The sequence below is a fragment of the Pseudopodoces humilis genome, chromosome 16 (assembly GCF_049639895.1).
Source record: "Pseudopodoces humilis isolate 2021_Gansu_Grassland_sample_001 chromosome 16, ASM4963989v1, whole genome shotgun sequence".
In the NCBI taxonomy this organism is placed as follows: domain Eukaryota; kingdom Metazoa; phylum Chordata; class Aves; order Passeriformes; family Paridae; genus Pseudopodoces; species Pseudopodoces humilis.
The window spans coordinates 19,202,443-19,219,881 of NC_142215.1; the positions used below are offsets into that span (position 1 = coordinate 19,202,443).

The 17,439-nt window shown below is 47.2% G+C and overlaps 2 protein-coding genes across 5 annotated transcripts in view; both read right to left on the minus strand.

Annotated features, from left to right (window-relative positions):
• The window catches only part of BBS4 (Bardet-Biedl syndrome 4), a 34,381-nt gene extending 27,010 nt beyond the window's left edge, over window positions 1-7,371 (minus strand). The window contains exons 1-2 of one of the 4 annotated variants that reach the window (XM_005521715.3): window positions 7,297-7,371; window positions 5,623-5,674 (exon numbers count right to left, since the gene is read on the minus strand). In XM_005521715.3, coding sequence (XP_005521772.2) covers window positions 5,623-5,674; window positions 7,297-7,320 — 76 coding nt within the window. In that variant the 5' untranslated portion in view covers window positions 7,321-7,371. Of the gene's footprint in view, window positions 1-5,587; window positions 5,783-7,296 lie in introns of those variants that run through there. The other 3 variants (XM_014251235.2, XM_014251236.2, XM_088062990.1) reach the window with 3 other exon arrangements.
• A 1,824-nt stretch (window positions 7,372-9,195) lies between these two features.
• The window catches only part of ARIH1 (ariadne RBR E3 ubiquitin protein ligase 1), a 48,594-nt gene continuing 40,350 nt past the window's right edge, over window positions 9,196-17,439 (minus strand). Inside the window, exons 10-14 of the mRNA XM_005521361.3 lie at window positions 14,205-14,335; window positions 14,049-14,106; window positions 13,042-13,302; window positions 12,487-12,599; window positions 9,196-9,964 (exon numbers count right to left, since the gene is read on the minus strand). Coding sequence (XP_005521418.1) covers window positions 9,880-9,964; window positions 12,487-12,599; window positions 13,042-13,302; window positions 14,049-14,106; window positions 14,205-14,335 — 648 coding nt within the window. The 3' untranslated portion in view covers window positions 9,196-9,879. The remainder of the gene's footprint in view (window positions 9,965-12,486; window positions 12,600-13,041; window positions 13,303-14,048; window positions 14,107-14,204; window positions 14,336-17,439) is intronic.

Consider the following 17,439-nt stretch of genomic DNA (forward strand, 5'->3'; position numbering starts at 1 on the left):
TGGAAGTGTCGGCACTGAAGGGGACAGGCCCTGCAAGGAGTGAATGAAGATATTTTTTTATTCAAGAAGCCCTTAGTGAGCTCAATGTCCCATCATTCCCGTGCCACAGATGCTGCTGGAGAGCTGAGCTAAATGCAACAGGTGATGATGTCCCTAAAGACTCAGATGCCCAAATTCCAGCTGCACACACATTGGGAATTCTGACTCTTGAGTGAGCTGCATCTCCTGATGAAAATGAAGATATGGGTGACTTGCCTTGGGCTGTCTCCAAGGTAAAGGAGAGGAACAGGCATCCTTAGGAAGGGATTCATCCCAGCACAGGTGGCTGGGAGAGGTCAGGAAATGGCACAGATGCCCTTTCCACTGACTAAACATGGAGCACGGGTGATCTGCTGAGACTTGCTCTGCATCAGAGATATCTCAGTGCAGAGAGATGAATCCCACCCTTCCTAAATTTGTCACTTACTATTTTTACAGAATTATTTTTAAATTCCCACCAGGAGATGCCATTTTATCTGTACGCAGCATGCCAACAAACTGCTAAGCTGAAGCTTTTAAAGCTGAAGGCATTAAAATCAGAAGAAACTTGCCTGGCACGAAGGACTTTCAAAGAAGCTTCAAAAAAATGAATTTACCTGTTTTAAAAGCTGGCACTAAAATGTTACCTGTCGTGTTGCCTGCAAAGGACTCCCTGCTCCCGTCAGCACAGATATTAATGTACACACACAAGAGGGCAGAGCTGTGCTAGCACATTCCAATTTAAATATTACCAGCTCTTTGCAGTGCAGGGATTACTGGGCTGTTATTTTGGGGAGAAGAGGATGAAGTGAAGGATATTATAGAATTTAATTACCCAGAAATGATAATCCATTTTTTAATCTCACTACTCAAAACTAGCAGCTGCATCAGATCCTGAGCATCACACACAGCACTCTCTGCTCCCCACTTATCGGCGAGATGGAAATACCCAAGTCTCTTACATAAAACAATGATGTAATTACCAACTAATCTAGCTTATTTAAGAACCAATTTCTTCCCACAAGGTTGGGGGTTCAAATGGACTAAAAGATCTTGGCTTGCACGTGGCCAAATGGAAGCGAATGGGTATGGACAGATAAGGGCTGGATTGGCTCCCTCCGACCACGACATTCCCACTAAGGCCTTTTCTTTCTGACACACTTAGAAGTATTAATTAATTTAACTCAAGGGGGTTGTTTTTATCTGGATTTCTCAGGCAGCTTCACTCTTACAAGTTCAAAGGCAGCTTTGAAGCCAGCTCAAAGAATGGATTTATATTGATTTAAGAAACTGTATCAGAAATTCAGAAATGATCAGCACTGCAAGTGCATGGAATAGACTCCACAGGGTAGAGAGTTCCTGCTCTTCAGATTAAATACTCAGAGAGTCCCTTAAAACATCTTCAGGAGCAGGAGGGATTCCCACTGGTTCATCGGGGCGAGCAGGAGCCACACGGAGAGACAGGATAGTTCATCAAAAGCCACTTACCTATTTCTGCATAATCTGAGCATTATTTATTACCTAAGAGCCACATTTTGAGACTGTTTATTGTCACTGGCACTTCCTAACCAGAGCCACCACCCAACAGGCCAAGCAGTGCATTGCAATATATCCATTTATATTGTACTTTTGATTTCATGTCTCCAAATGTTTTGTTCACCAAAAGCCTGCAGCATCCAAAACCTGTCACTGGACATTAGGCCAAGCTTGAGGTTAATAAATGGAAAGCAACAAAAGCCAAGCACCTTGCCAAAGGTCACGGTTAATTCCTTGCTTCAAAGCCTAGAAAAAACATACCTACAAAGCATCCCAAAAACACCCCAATGCCCAGGCCTGGGAGAACACTTGATCTCTGCTAATAGTTTTACAGGGTTTTCATTTTGAAAACTATCTACCTGACCCTTCCTGTGGCAAGTGTAGAGGTGGTTGATGACAATTTAGAATTCTCATTCTTGACAGATTAATGGATTTTTAGGCCAAGTTCTTCCCAGTGATTCAAGCAAAATCCATTTTGAATCAGTGAGTTTATTATACTACGTACATATTTAGGATTCTACCTTGTCATTAAAACACCATCAGTGCATCTCAGAAAGTCTGAGGTCTCATATTCATGTAGAAATCCAAATGCATTTAAAATTGTCCCATTAACCTCTGAACTGTTATTAGACAAACACGAGCTCAGAACTTACTTTCTAAATATTTTTTCCAGAGTAAAGGGAAATAAATTGAAGTTATGTTCCATAAAAATCAACAATACAATCAGGTAAAAGCACTTCTCCAGTACTATCAGATCCTATAAAATTATTTGATCTGACTGCGTGGGAAAAAGAAAGTGGGAAGATGGGAGACAGCCTATCTCAATTCTGAACCAGTAAAGCATTTAGGAAAGTATCTGATTAATTTAGAATGCAGGAGGGAGATTAAAACCCCACCTCAGCAGGCTGACATTAACTCCTTATCACTTCCCAGAACAGAGCTCCCTTTCTTCCACCCTCGGTTGCTTGGGGATCAACACAGGGAGAGTTACGGATCTTGATGGAGCAACAAAGGGAACTGATTTTCGGAGCAGCTCTCCCAACAGGGGATAAAGGACAAAATAATGAATGCTACTCCTGTGTCAGCTGCTGAGGGACAAGTGTCACCAAGTATGGCCACAAGATACCTGGAGGGAGTCACCTCTACCCGTGCCGGTAATTCAGATCGTTGTGTGGAGAGATTTCGAACCTGATTCCACCAGCACCATCTGCTCCAGAACCTTTAGAGCTCCTTCAGCCTTGCTGAACACTCATCCTCTTCCCTCAGGGCTGGCCTGCCTACAAGACAGATTCTCCCAAATCCCAACTTTTGGGCTTTGGCAACAGCCACATGATGGATCAGCTACTTCACGAGCAAATTGCACCTCCAAGCTCAAGGTTACTGTTTTAAAAGTCATACAATCCAGTTGCTAAACTCAGGTTGTAGGTTCCACCTCTTCTTGGCTCATGGGCAGGATCAGAGGAGGAAAGCAAGGAACAGTGAGGGGAAGCTACTCAATTCAGGTTCAATATATCCAATGTATTCAGACCTGCATCGCTCAATACGTGGCCTTCTGGTTAAAGCTACAAACCTCACCTGGGTATTTTGGCATTCCAATGATTTTTGGTCAGTTTGAGACTCCATTCTGAGAAACACAAATTTAATACCTCACTCCCGCCCAGCACAAACACAGACAGGCTCAATAGGCTGCAGCACTGTGGACTGCCTCAGCAATGACTTGGTCCCACTCTGCTACACCTGTGTGCAATCACATCATCCATTATTGCTCTATTTGGGAACGAATTTTGCCCACACCAAACTGTTCATATGCTCTCTGCATTTCACAGACCTGTTTGTGCTAATGATGAGTTCAGGATCTCTCTTGCCAGAGAAAACACTGACACCGGGGCTTTATCCTGCTTGAAAACACAATGCAAATATAAAGAGGCAATTTGCTGCAACAGAAAGTGGCCATTCAATGTTTAAAATGTCAGTTTAAAAATAAGTTTAGCAGCACTCTTCTGTTCAAACAGCACTGATGTAGCCTGGCTCCTAAAGTTCATCGTAATTCTCCTCAGCTAAACTAAAATGGGATGAGATATTTAATTAAGATGTTCTACAAATATTCCATTAAAAAAACCCAGCTGTCATGGGAAAAAAGATGCTGGTCTTTCCGGCCAAATTCCACACAAACATATCCAACATCCCTTCATTCTCCCTGCTCCTCTTTTCCATGTCCCCAGTCCCCCACCCACACACAGAGGACACTGTTACATCACTCCAAGTACAAATCTTTTTGCTGCCCTCATTTCCCAGAGATTAACGATCAGGCAGCTCAAATCAGCTTTCCCTGCTGCACTGAAGTCAAATATTAAATGGCAAAGCCCAAAGGCTTTGAAGGCATTTCAGTCAGAATGACCCGAGGTGTGCCAGGCACTGGAGATGCCTCAATTTACCTTAAAGGACACAAAAGAGAATTACAAAAGTCACAGGCTAGAGGATTTTTATTTTTTTTTAAATCACCATAGTTTACTTGGAGTCAAGGGCTGTGTCAGTATAAAAGGGAGACCCAGAGCCACAAATAAATGGGACCTGTACAATGAGGCAGAGCAGGGTGGGGGTTATGGAAGATGAGGAGATGAGAGTCACAACCTTTGTAGGGAAGGATAGAGATTAAATAGCTCACCAGGGAGCCCATCAGTGCCTCCATGGAAGTCAGACTAATTGCCTCAAAGTAACCAATTTAGAGTAATTTTAGAGCAATCGTTGTTCTGACAGAGTTGAGGGTCAAGATAAAAGTAAATTTGGGAGTTATTTTTACTTGCATGCAGGCCTGAAGCCCTAGCAATCTTCTCCTCAGCTCTGGGCAAGCTACCAAAGAGGCCTGGGCTTGTGTTGAGACCTCCAGCCCCACCTCCAGGACAGCCACACTCTGCTCAAGGGCTGGAATTCTCCTACCAGGAACTGGGACTACTGGCCTGAACTCCCCAAAAGCAAAGTGGCTTTTCCAGCTTCCCAAGGCCTGCATGCAGGACAAAGAACCCAGTTAGGCAGAATGTCATTGCAGTGTCCTTTTTACTGCCAGCATTATCCCAAGGCAGTCTCCATCCCAAGGAATACTCTGACAGGCACATCAGGACAGAGAGTGGCCAAAGGACTGTGTTCACCACCTGAGGCTCCCTGAATGCAAGGGCAAGGGAAAAGGAGGACTGTTTCTGGCACTGGGAGTAAATACTCTTAATTAGAATCTGAACTGATGGGGCCCTTTGCACACTGGAGAAAGGAGAATCCATTGAAAACCATCCCAAATGCTCAGGTGGGCACAAAAGCTCTGCAGTGACCAGGTCTGTGTTGGAAGGGGAGCAGTGCCACACAGAAAGAAATACTCATTGTGTGTGTCAGGACAAGTCCTGTCTCAAGAACAAAGGAAAGGGGGAAAGGAGAGGCTGAAGAATTTACCAGATCCCTCAAAAACCAGCAGGATTTGGTCAAACATTTTGAGCCAACAACATAAATTGTACCAGTTCCAGTTCAGATTCAACCAAGACTTCAAAACAACAATTTGCAGGGAGTGAACTAACACGTTTCCAGTATTCAAAAGAAACTACTAACAAAAGCAAAGAAACAATAATTAAACTCGGTCACAACCTGCCTGACTTGATATCACTTTTTCTTCAAAAACTGGAACATGTGACATAAAAAAACCCACAAGACACAGTGTTTGCTTCCCAAGATTATTTCCAGAGCAAGACATCATTCTGAAAAACCCAAAACAAACCTGTTATTATTTGAGAGGATAAATGAGTACCAGACTCATTAACAGCCCCATAAGTAAGTACACAATAAAATAAACAGTCTCACAGATTATAAGCAAACATGATACAGGCTGTGGCTACGGTAAATCGGCCAGGAACAGCAGCACTGAGCTCACAGAGACCCTGGAAAAATACTGGTACTCAGCAAATTACAGTCTAGACAGTCTCCTCTTTTCCCAGAGGACATTTATTTCCTCCTAGACATCTGCAAACACTATAGAAGAAACCTTAAAACTAACCTGCCCAAGAAACACAATCACATCTTCAAACAAACCTTTTTTAGGACGGGGTTTTGTTGGTTCTGTAGCCGCTGGCAATGAAGAAACCTGAAAAGACAGAAACCAGGAGTAGTAAATATACCAGGCAAGGTTTCTTGAAACTCTTTTCCAGAAAATAATCAGAAAGGACAACTGGCAAATCCCAAAGGAGGGCATAAAAATAGCAGCATTGCTGCTGGACAAACTCTGCCCTGCCAAGCAAGGCAGAGATTTCTGTTCCACAGCTCGATTAAATAAACACCCTCACTGTGCAGCGCATCCCTGTTCCTGGGGTCACTTCTCATCACCAGCATCCTGGGAACTGGTCTTTACCTTGCAGAAAAACGAGACTGGAGCATTTAAGAAGCTAATTAGAGATCACACAGAAACTAAAACATTTTTCATAAAATATTTATGAAGTTAATTAGGGCAAAGCTGTTCTCGGGGAACCATCTGAGGCCGCAGGATGTGAGCACAGGGATGCCCCCATCATACAGAGGGCAGGGAACCTCCCCCAGCAAGTTCACAGTCCATGGAAAATACATTTATTTTATATGATTTTCTTCCTTTGCATCAAGCATCAAACCTTCACAGAAGAGAAATGGGTTTACACAGGAAAGTATCTTTATTTTTCACTTTGCTTTTTGGGAAGACACAACACAGCTCTTATACACCTTTGTCACCTCCTCTCTCCTTAATAAATAATTTTTAAAATCAGAGATTCAGTCAATCTTTGTTCTTTGCAGTGTTTTGGGAACATTTTCTAGTTGCACCTTTTTTTACTGGAGATGGGGAAATCAGAGATGCTGAGACAAGAAAAATAACCCAAAAAATAACCAGCACAAACACCTAATTTGTTTATATATTGCAATTTATTTTTCAATCTGCACACCCATCATTCCAAGCCCTCTCACTCAGCTCTGTTAAGACTCCTGGAGTTTCTCCTATTTCCTCCTCACCTGAGTAAGTTTCTAGTCATCCTTTTGTCCAGATCATTTCTAAGTAAACCAAACAACCCAGGCCTGGTACTGACCCCTGCGGGGCTTCACCCTCCACCACAAAAAACTAAGGAATTATGGAATGGGTTGGGTTGGAAGAGACCTTAAAGATAATTTCGTTCCAGCCCCTGCCATGGGCAGGGACAGCTCCAAGCCCCAATGTCCAGCCTGGTCCTGGGCACTTCAGGGATCCAGGGGCAGCCACAGCTGCTCTGGGCACCCTGTGCCAGGGCCTGCCCGCCCTCACAGCCAGGAATTTCTCAATATCCCATCCAGCCCTGCCCTCTGGCAGTGGGAGCCATTCCCTGTGTCCTGTCCCTCCATCCCTTGTCCCCAGTCCCTCTCCAGCTCTCCTGGAGCCCCTTCAGGCCGGGCTTCTGATGTCTCCCTGAGCCTCCTTTTCTCCAGGCTGTCCACCCCCAGCTTCCTCAGCCGCTCCTTGTGCTGCAGCCCCTTCCCCATCCCCATTACTCCTCCCCTGTTCCAGCACCCAATAATTGATTGCTACTGTTAATTACTTCAGCAGAGCCTGAATTTCCCTCACGCTTTCCATACCAAGTGTGCAGATTAAAAACTCGCTCTTCAAAAAGAACTTCCCCGCCGTCGCCGCCTTCCCTCACTTCCCTTCACCTCCCCTCATCTGCCCTCCCGTCCCTCTCGGCCCCCTCAGCCCGGGCGGCTCTCGCCCCTCACCGTGGTGTCCGGCGGCTCCGCCATGGCCGCGGCGGGCCGGGGTTGCCATGGCGACCGCCCGCCACTTCCGGTGCGGCCATGGCGCGCGGGGCACGGCGGGAAGGTGGTGGCGGGAGTCCGGCCTTCCCCCCCACACCGGCCCCTGCCCTCGTTTAACCTGCAAAACACCCGAATAACCACATAAATAATAAAATGTCCGGCTTTTGGAAGGTTTTATTGGGAAGTCCGTGGTATTGAGGGAAATAAGGCCGCCAGTGAGGAAGGACGGCCCGGGAAGGGCTGAGCGGCCGCAGCGCCGCTCCCTCCTCGCCCCACAGTAGCAGCACGGAGGGAGGTTGGGATGGCGGATTTTGTTTATTTTCCTTTGTATTTCCACAGTGTCTGTGGGGATGGTGTCCCGCCGCCAGCCAGGTAATTCACCTGCGAGCGCCTGGAAGCCGGAGGAAAGGAACTGCAGCAGATTCTCCCACAGAACAGGGCTTTTGTTATTGTCTTTAGGTTTGCCAAGAGCCACGGGGACTGAGGACGCTACAGACCGGGTTTCCTTTGGAGTGCCCACATCCTTGGTGTATTCCTTTCGGGGAACACGGAGTGAAAACCCAACGCCTCTGTGCTTGCACCTGCCCAGCCCACCACGCTCCAGCTTCCAAGTGTTTTCAGGGCACGGCCGGCTAATTCCCACCGGGAATGGCAGGGCAGGGCCGCTCCCGCGCAGCCCTGCGCCATCGCACCCCTCCGGCAGCACCGCGCAAAGCACACGGACAGCGGCCGCGCTGCCTCACGGCTCACTTCCAGGGCAAATAACGGGAAAAGCGGGCACACAGGGACAAAACCACAGCCGTGGAACTCGGTAGGAGCGGCGAGGAAGCCGATGTGACCCCGCTGCCACCTGGAAACAGCAACCCCTCTTACAGCCCTGCCTTTTTTATTTTATCCCTTCACAACTCCCATCCCCTGGAAGCTGGCAGAGTGGCAGGAGGCTCGGAGGACACTTGCCTGGTGAAAAATACCACAGAAGGAATTCCTATACAGGAGTAAATTTAATAAAACCACCACCAATTGTTTACTTTAACATAGCTCTTATTACAGAAATCATAAAAATGGACTCAGTAGCTAAACTCATTAGTTCTTTCCCCTTTTAATTGAAAAATACTCCGCTGATTTCAGCTTCTACTGCACTAGATGGAGTGTTAAATAGTTGCCAGGACAGGACACCCAGTGATTGAGCCCAAAACAAACACAAAGACAATTCCATCAGCTTTCCTTTTCAATGTTACGACTCGTTATAATGAAGTGAAAATTAAAACAGCAAGAAAGGGTCCATTTGACAGATGAAAAGGGGAGGGAGAGGAGATCCACAGCCGAAATCTCGCAGGAAGTCTTTGGAGAAGTGGTACAAAATGCCCCTCCTTGTCCTGCCTTGGGATCCAAAACAAATCTCTAAACACACACACACACAGAGGCACACACACACACAGGCACACACACATACAGGCACACACACACGCCTCCTCTGGGATCACAGCACGTGTCCTGCGTGCACGAGTGGGAACAGAGAGCTGGATTTGGGCAGGTAAAGGTCTGGGGCCAAAAATCAACCAAGAAAAAGGCAAGGCATCCTGAACCAGAGCTCCAGGAGCTGCGAGGGGCCGCGTCCGTCGCCAGCAATGGATACACACACAGACCTGGGGGAGGCCCTGGACAGAAAGGAGCTGCAGGAAGAGGAGAAACCCAACTGCTCTGGAAAAGGTGTTCCAAAAAAAGAAAAAAAAAAAATAAAATATATATATAGATATATTCACTACACCAGCACACACTTCCCCCACCCCAGCCCAGGGAAAAAAAAACCAAAACCAAACAAAAGAATCAAACTGAAAGAAAATGCACAGCAAATAGACATAATCTTGAAGATTTTTAAAGAATAAATATTTTTTTGTAATTAAACATTATGCAAACACGTGCCACGCTTGCTCTTTGTCCATGCATATGCGCTATATACAACTTTGAAAAATACTGTGTTGTCCTCTTTTTGTTTTAAAAGTCATATACAAAGGTTGGGTTGTTTTTGTTTTTCCTTGCTGTGTACCCCCCTCCTTCCCTCCCCAGAAATCCTCTTTACAATGAGCCAATCCACATTCATCCGTGTACTTGTGTGGCAGAGAGGAGGAGGGGGGCGGGAAAGCCACCCCCCTTACCAAAGTCCATCAAAATGGCTGGTTTGGACATGAAAAGCGGTGTCAAGAAACTGGTTTAAGTTTCATCTGTACTACACACAGGAAAAGAAAGAGAAAAGAAAAAGGAGTCGGCTTGGAGGATGAAGCTACGTTACAAGTTAAAGTTGGAGGGTTTTTTAGTGCGTCTGTCACACTCTTGGCCGCCTAGAATACTGTTGTACAATGGTTTATCTACCTTTTTTTTTTATTACAATATAATTTACTTAATTTTTCTGTTAACAAAACAGAATCCCGGTACTACAGACCAGCGGTGTAAGAGGCGGAGCAGCGCCCTGGGTGGGTTTTATTGGAATTGCATGAGCACTCTAGGATGGGAAAGGGTTCAGAGTTCATTGCTGCGGGGCCAGGCTCAGTCCTCGATGTACTCCCACAGGTCCTTCTCGTAGCCTTCATGCACGTGCTGCAACAAAACCCTCCGCCGGCTCTCGCAGTATCTGCAGGGGACAGGCACAGCATGGAAAAGGCACGTCAGGAATCATGGAGCATCCCTGGCACCGAGTTATCCTAACCTACAGCACACGCCTCATTTCTGAAACAGATCATCCCCCGAGAAGGGAGTGTATTTACAGCCCGTTAGCAGCGCTAATTAAGACTTTGGCTGCTCCAGTCACTCAGCTCCAGGTCCCTGGTTGGAAAACCAGTGTGCAAATGCAGAGTTTTTCAGGCAAAAGTATCCCCAGAGCCTCTACAGCTGAGAAACCTTCAGGAATAACGAAGAGGAGGAAGCAGCAGCTGTGGTTTGAAAAAGCCTGAGCACAGGTTGGTGGTGACACATGGAATGGGATGAACTCTTCTCAAACATGGGCTGGTACCTGCCCTAAGCCCCACCAGGACAACAAAAAACAAGTCTTCAAGGCCAGGTGGGGTGGGGCCACCTGGTCTGGTGCAAAGTGCCCCTGCCCACGGCAGGAGGTGGAACAAGATTTACTTTAAGATCCCTTCCCAACCCAACCCAGTCCATGATGCAAACCTCAGGAGTACTGACACAGTTTTATTTCCCAGTGGAGATGGAAGCAGTCCAAAGGGTTACTGGTCTGGCTGGAGAGCAGGTTTCACCACACGTCCCAACATGTGCCTCTCAGAGGGACACTACACCCAGTATTCCCACCTGCACTGACTGAAAACTGCCACACGTGAAACTGATCCCAGAGTCCAGTCCAGTCCTCCCAGGATCACCGATCCCGAGGAAAAGGGGTATCATAGAACACAGCAAAGGATGCCATGGTCATTTTGTGTGTGTTAGAAGACAAAAAGCACAGAAACACTGAATTCATTCAGGTTCCAAGAGCAAACTCTAAATGAGCATCTGAGAGGCTCTGGCTGCTGGGAACCTGGTTTGCTTGGCAGTGGTCAGACATCCCTCAGAAAAAATCTCCCAGTGGGAAGCTATCCCACAACACCCACTGACACCTGGCAGGAATTCCTCACCTACTGCTCAGGACCTTATCAGAGTGACTGATTTCTGCATCGGAGCAGTGGTGGCTCCCCTCACTGCTGTCAGCTGGTGCAAGAGAAACCCCTGTACACAAAGTCCCGTTGACTTTCAGGACCTTGTGATGGCAAACACGCGGTCTCTGCTTTCCAAACTTTAGTTATTTTTCTGCTGGTTGGGTGTGGGGGGCTTAATCCCGTTTTCTAGATATGTCTTTGCAAGCAAAAGAGATCCAAACCAGCCTGGAGGGCAGTTCCTGCAGCTTCCCAGAACTCTTTAAAGCCACCTTGATGACATCCTGCTCCCAGTCTTACATCAAAGGGCACCGTGCAGGACCTGATTAAGACATGACTGAACTGGTTAATTAGGGACCTGCACGGGCTTGACAGATGCATTCTTTCTTCCCAGAAATGCAGGTTTGGGATACTGTTTCCAAGCAATTCAGGCTATATAAGGTTTTAATTTCATCCCTACAAAAGCATCTAAGTTCAGAGGACTGACAAACAAGCAGCTTCATCTGAAATACCGAATTAATGGTGGCCTTAAAGGGTAAATTACAAAATGTCTTAAAAAAAAAAGTCAGGAAAGTCCTGTCCAGCCCCAGCTGTGCTGCTGAAGTTGGGCAGGATGAGCCACCAAATCTTAACAGCTCCTGCCACACCCCGTAGTCCATTGAGTCCTACAGCTCACCCTACCTCGGATATTTTCTTCCCCCTAAGCCAGGCGTAACAAATTCAGTGATTTTGGCAAAATGCCTCAGAAATGCAAGCCCTAATCCTGTGACTCATCTGCATTTTCAGCTTTGTACTTTTCCACTGTGCAGAAATTAGTCCCCTGGGACTGAACAAAGCACTGGCATCTGTGTCACCTGGACCCCAGTCCCCTGCTCCCCTTCCCAGCTGGGCAGGCTCCTCTTCCTTAGGGACAGCTTTCCTACACCCACGTTTTGCACAAATGGACCCAGCCGACAATTAAAAGAGCCAATTGCTTGCTGGCAGCTCATCCTAGGCCAAAGCTGGCAGCTTGGAACAACAGAGTCACTCCTTGTTCTTTGGCCCTCACTCTGCAGATCCCATCCTGGTGCTGGCCATTCCCACAGGCTCCTTCTGTGCAGGAACAGCAGTGTACTGAGAGCCACTGCTTCTGGACACAGTACTTTTTCCACTCCAGGGCTGGATCTTCCAGCTCCTGCTCTGCAGAGCAGATGGAAGGCAGAGCTGGGAGCCTCTCCCTACAGGCTGTCACCTCCCCTGAAAGCTGCTCCCAGCAGGGACACAAAAACACACTGCCAGCATCTGCGTGAGGGCCTCTCTGGGAGGATTCGGGGCTGGCACGGGACAGCGCTGCTGCTCTCGGATATCCAGGGACTGGCTGATCACAATGGGTGGCACAAAGCCAAGAGCAAACAGCTTCCCAAGGATGTGGCTCTGGAGAAACTGTCTTGGCAAGTGCTCAAATCACTACCTGACACAGGGCATGGCAACACTTGGCAGCTTTGAGAGGAAGGAGTAATCCAACACAAACCTGTACTTATCCTGTACTTTCTGCTTTATGTCTTGCAGCGAATCTTGGGATATATCTCGCTCCAGGTACCCAGAAAGCACCTCTGTAGCATTCTCTAAGTCTGCTTGGTTATTCTGTAAAGACAAAAGAAAAGAAGCGTTTGAGGTGGGGTAAAGAAAAGGGGGAAATTTTTATTTCAGCGCAATTGGAATCAGTACCAAAATAAAAAAGGACTAGGTATCATGGAATCCCAGACTGATTCTGGGTAGGAAGGGACATTGAAACTCATCCAGTTCCACCCACTGCCATGGGCCACCTTTCACTAGACCAGGTTGCTCCAAGCCCCATCCAACACAGCCTTGAACACTTCCAGGGATGGGGCAGCCACAGCTTTGTGATTCTGTGACTCCTCCAGCAAACAATCCTACATAACGCCCAGACAGCCTCTAACTTTTGCACAACAGAATATTAAACCAGACTAACTTGGGTAGAAGCAGGGACCAGAGACCTCCAAGCATTAAATCTTATTTCCTCAGTTTTGCAATCTGAATTCCTGATAACCCCATTTTCTCCTACCTCAAAGATAATGGACTGATTATTCTTTTTGAGGTAGAAGGCAAAGACGTAAGTGTACATGAGTGTGGCACGACACTGGCAGAGGACGTCGACTGCTTTCTTCAGGAACTGCACCTCGATCCATGACATGTTGTGCTGCTGCATCTCCTCCATCTTCTGCTTCACCTGAGCGTAGAGCTTGTGCTCGAAGCGCAGGCTCTGCATGTGGTTCATGTAGCGGTTGCAGTAGAACAGGTACCTCTGCAGGGCTGCTCGGGATCGCTGTGTTAATTCCCATTAGGGAGAAAGAAAACAAATAGTTAAAACAAAGTAATGGTTGCAAGAGAACTAAACCCTTCACAAGGCTCTTCCTGATGCAGAGAACGAGCTTCCTTTCCACAGGAGGCTCCTCTCCCATCGCGTTGGGCAGATGGCTCGGCGCGGCCCCACTAACCCTGGGAAGTGCCTCGGGCACTTCCCAGCACAGCTCTGACATCCTCACTCCCAACCTTGGAAGCAATTACAATCGCACTGCTCAAGCCTCATCACTTTTGTATTTCAGCCTTCTCAACTCGAGGTACAGCACTCAAATGCTTCCAGTGTCATGACAAAAGTGAGAAGATGATGTTTTGTTGGGTTTCTTTTTTTGCTAATAAGGAATTCTAATTACTGTGCTTGTGCTAAGAGGGCAATCTCAGGTTGATTACTGAGCAGGGGAAAGGCACGGTGTACTAAACAGTGCAAGAGAACCAAGATGACTCAATACACAGTCATTAATCTTATTTTCTTCACACTGACAGACCAGCTGTAAAAAATAACACCACGGGCATGGTTCAACTTGTGTGCTGTGGATGTACAAAGGTAGCACATACCAGGCAAAGCCATCCCTATCTTAAAAGTCAAAAGACTTAACTGTCCTTTGGATTTGTGCCCGAATCCGTGAATTCCTTCAGAGCAGATGTGTAGGTTTACAGAAAGCACACCACAGGGCCGGTGATCTCCCTCATCACCAAAGGTTATGGACTCACCTCCTGTGCATCCCTTGCTGCCTTTGCATCATCCTCATTGTAGCGATTACAGTTGTACCTGTAACAGGGACACCGATTCCACAGATTTCAGTCCAAATCCGTGCCGTTTGCACCACGACCTCCTCGCCTTCCAGCAAGGCACGCTCCCCAACTCACCAGGCAGATCCGTGGGGCTCCCAGGGGCCCAGACACACCCAGCAGAACTCCGCCTTGCAGTTCTGGTTCCGACAGACCATGTGGTTGCAGCCCCCGTCCTTCTCGATGGTGACGTGGCATTTCGGGCATTCCTGTCCACAGGACAGAGAGCACCGTTAGCAGGGCAAGCACGGAACCCCAACAGCCTGGGGAACTTGGAAGGGTTCCCACAGCAGTCAGACAGAGCACGTCAAGGGAAATACATGATTTAATTCTTCCCTTTGGACATCGAGATCCTCTTCAGTCAGGCCTTAAAATACTTCCAAACCCGGAGCAGTTAGACAGAAAAAACTTAAGGAATAACATATCTTATCTATGCTGCTCTCACAGAGGGACACTGGGCGAGTCACTTCATGACCTTCCCCAAAATCCCAGCAGAGGGGTGGTCTCTAAGAGCCTGGGAAGCATGTGGCTTTCCTCACCACCAAGTGTCTGGACCACTCTGGGACTGAGACCAAGCCGGAATCACGCTGTTACCAATCCGAGCTGTAACATGCCATCCAGAAAGGAGCTGAAAACATGCAGCAAGACTCTAGTGTGCTTCAAAGAAGCTGCTGTCAGCTAAAAAGACACTTCTCTTCCTGAGGTGTTTCCATGTTTCCCATCAGGTCCCTTTTTTCCCTTCATGTGACACCTCACCGAAGACTTTTCCGTAAAAGCTCACATGGGGTTTCCCTTTCAGGAGCAAGGCTTTTGACAAGTATGAGTATCTCAAAGGGCAGCTCTGCACAGGGAAATATCTGGGAAATATAACATCAATATCGTGGTCTCCATGAGCTTAGAAATTAACAAATCAACAAAGCAGAAAGTACAGAGGAAAAAACCTGTGTAAATAAAACCAAAACCATTTTAGGCTGAATCAGCTCCTCATCCAGAGCATCCCACAACCACACCAGCCTTCATAAAGTTTCTGCATGAGCCAGTTTTTATATATAATACAATAACAAACATCCAAACCAGAGATACACACACCTGTAAAATCAGCTGCAGCTTTTGGGTCAGAAGCATGTGAAATCCCCTCCCCAGTCTGGAGTATCTCTTTGCTACCAAAGCAAGCAGTTCCTGCCCTGGCATTCAGATAAATTCTCAGTAAAGGAAGAAACCAACATGCACAATCACTCCGTAACTGCTACTTGTATATAGGACACAATCCAGCAGGCTCTTGTACACCCACTCTGAGTGTCCCAACTACTACTGCATTTTATATGAGTCTGACAGTTTGTACTATCATGGACACGAGAATTTGCACATCAAACCACTGGGATCAAGCAGCAACAAAGCACAAAAGAGGAATTTTCCAGACCTGCCTTCTTCCCAGTCACCTGTGTTTGTCCTTCAGACTCGGTAACTGTACAACAAACAGAGTAAGTGAAGCACAGTAGCTCCTGTGCTGGTCCCCTCAAGGGCACAACACCAACATGTTCCCTAGGACTGCCCACAGGACAGATACTCAGCCAGGGAAGCTTGTTACCAGTTAGTCAGTGCAGTTCTATGAACTTCAGAGTCAAAAGTGCTCCCTCCTTCAAGCAAAGCACTCAGTGCAGCATCTATTTCCCTTTTCCAGGCAGCACTCCTCCCTCTTCCAATCCTGCACCAACAAGTCAAGACCCAAATTTAGGTTTATGCCAGCAATGTCCTGCCCAACTGTGGATTCCTGCTCAGTCTGGTCATCAGCCTAAGCACAGACAGTGGCCCTGTCCCTGTCACAGCACGATGACCCTGGGGCACAAAGCCAGAGTGGTTTTTCAGAGGAGGTTGTGGAGGTGTGCAGTTCTTCCAGACACATCTCCTCCCGTCAGGTGCCGACATCACTCGTGGGAGGCGTAGCTGATCCACACAGCTGCGGTGATCCCTCCTGCTGAACAAAATCCCACAGGCTGCAAGAGAGGGAGAGCAGTTCCCAGGTGATCTGCAAAGCTGGAGAGGTGCCACAGGCACAGCCACAGCACAGGGATGCGGGGCCATCTCAGCCCCAGCGAGGCACCATCAGGAGCATGGAAATTCTGCCCTTCTGTCTTTGAGGTGGGACCAAGCCTTCCAGTGCGTCCACATTGCTCAGGGCTTTGAGCTCTGGAATGCAAACTAGGACAAGAAGACCCTTCCAGTGCCTGAAGGGGCTCCAGGAGAGCCTGGAGAGGGACTTTGGACAAGGGGGAATGGCTTCCCACTTCCAGATGGCAGAGTTAGATGAGATATTAGGAAGAAATTCTTCCCTGTAAGGGTGGGCAGGCCCTGGCACAGGGTGCCCAGAGCAGCTGTGGCTGCTCCTGGATCCCTGGAAGTGTCCAGGACCAGGGTGGTCGGGGCTTGGAGCAACCTGGGATAGTGGAAGGAGTCCCTGCCCATGGCGGGGCTGGAACTTGATGTAAGGTCCTTCCAACCCAAACCATTCCATGATTCTCTGATCTCATTACAGCCTTTTTCTCACAGGGAATGCCATTCTTTCCAAGCCTTTATGCTCCCGTCTGGCAAAGCACAAGGAGGAGGTGACACAGCGTCTGTGCAGATCCCTAAAGTGAAAAGTGTGAAGCTGAATATTATTGAAAATTAAAGTCATGAAAAGCACATACTAAAGAAATGCTGGACACCAGCAGAAAAAGAAGTAGTAACTACTCAAGTCACCAACACAACAAGTGGGAGAGATTTATAGATTAATGAGGATAGGGAAGGAAGATCTCCCTGAGAATTACAGCTACGCAACAACAGGCAGCAAATCAAGTTACTAAACCTGCAGATTACTGTGCACATAATCAGCCACAGCACAACAGAGAAGTGACCTCATTAACATTGTTCCACTCCAAACAATTCTGTACTGGGCTTGGAAACAAAAGCCTGGGCAAACCTGGCAAAGGAGAACAATCCTGAATTTGTTGTAAAAGCCCATGCATATATAAAGCACCATAAACCTCAGCTGCTCTTTTATGAACAGGAAGTTAAATAGAAACATGTTTCTTATTTCAGGGCAAGTGAAAGAGATCAGTCCTTTCCAGAACTCCCAGAGGAACTGGTGGACATCAGCCTCCCACAGCCACATTCACACCAACACCTTCACCCCTAGCCCATCCCACAAAAAGAATTCTCAAAAACCAAAGGGATTTCTTAATGAATTTCAACAAAACACAAAAACTTAATTATGGCTAGCACAAAACAATACACCGTTCTAACACCCAGAGTCACAGATCAAGACTTTTTTAAA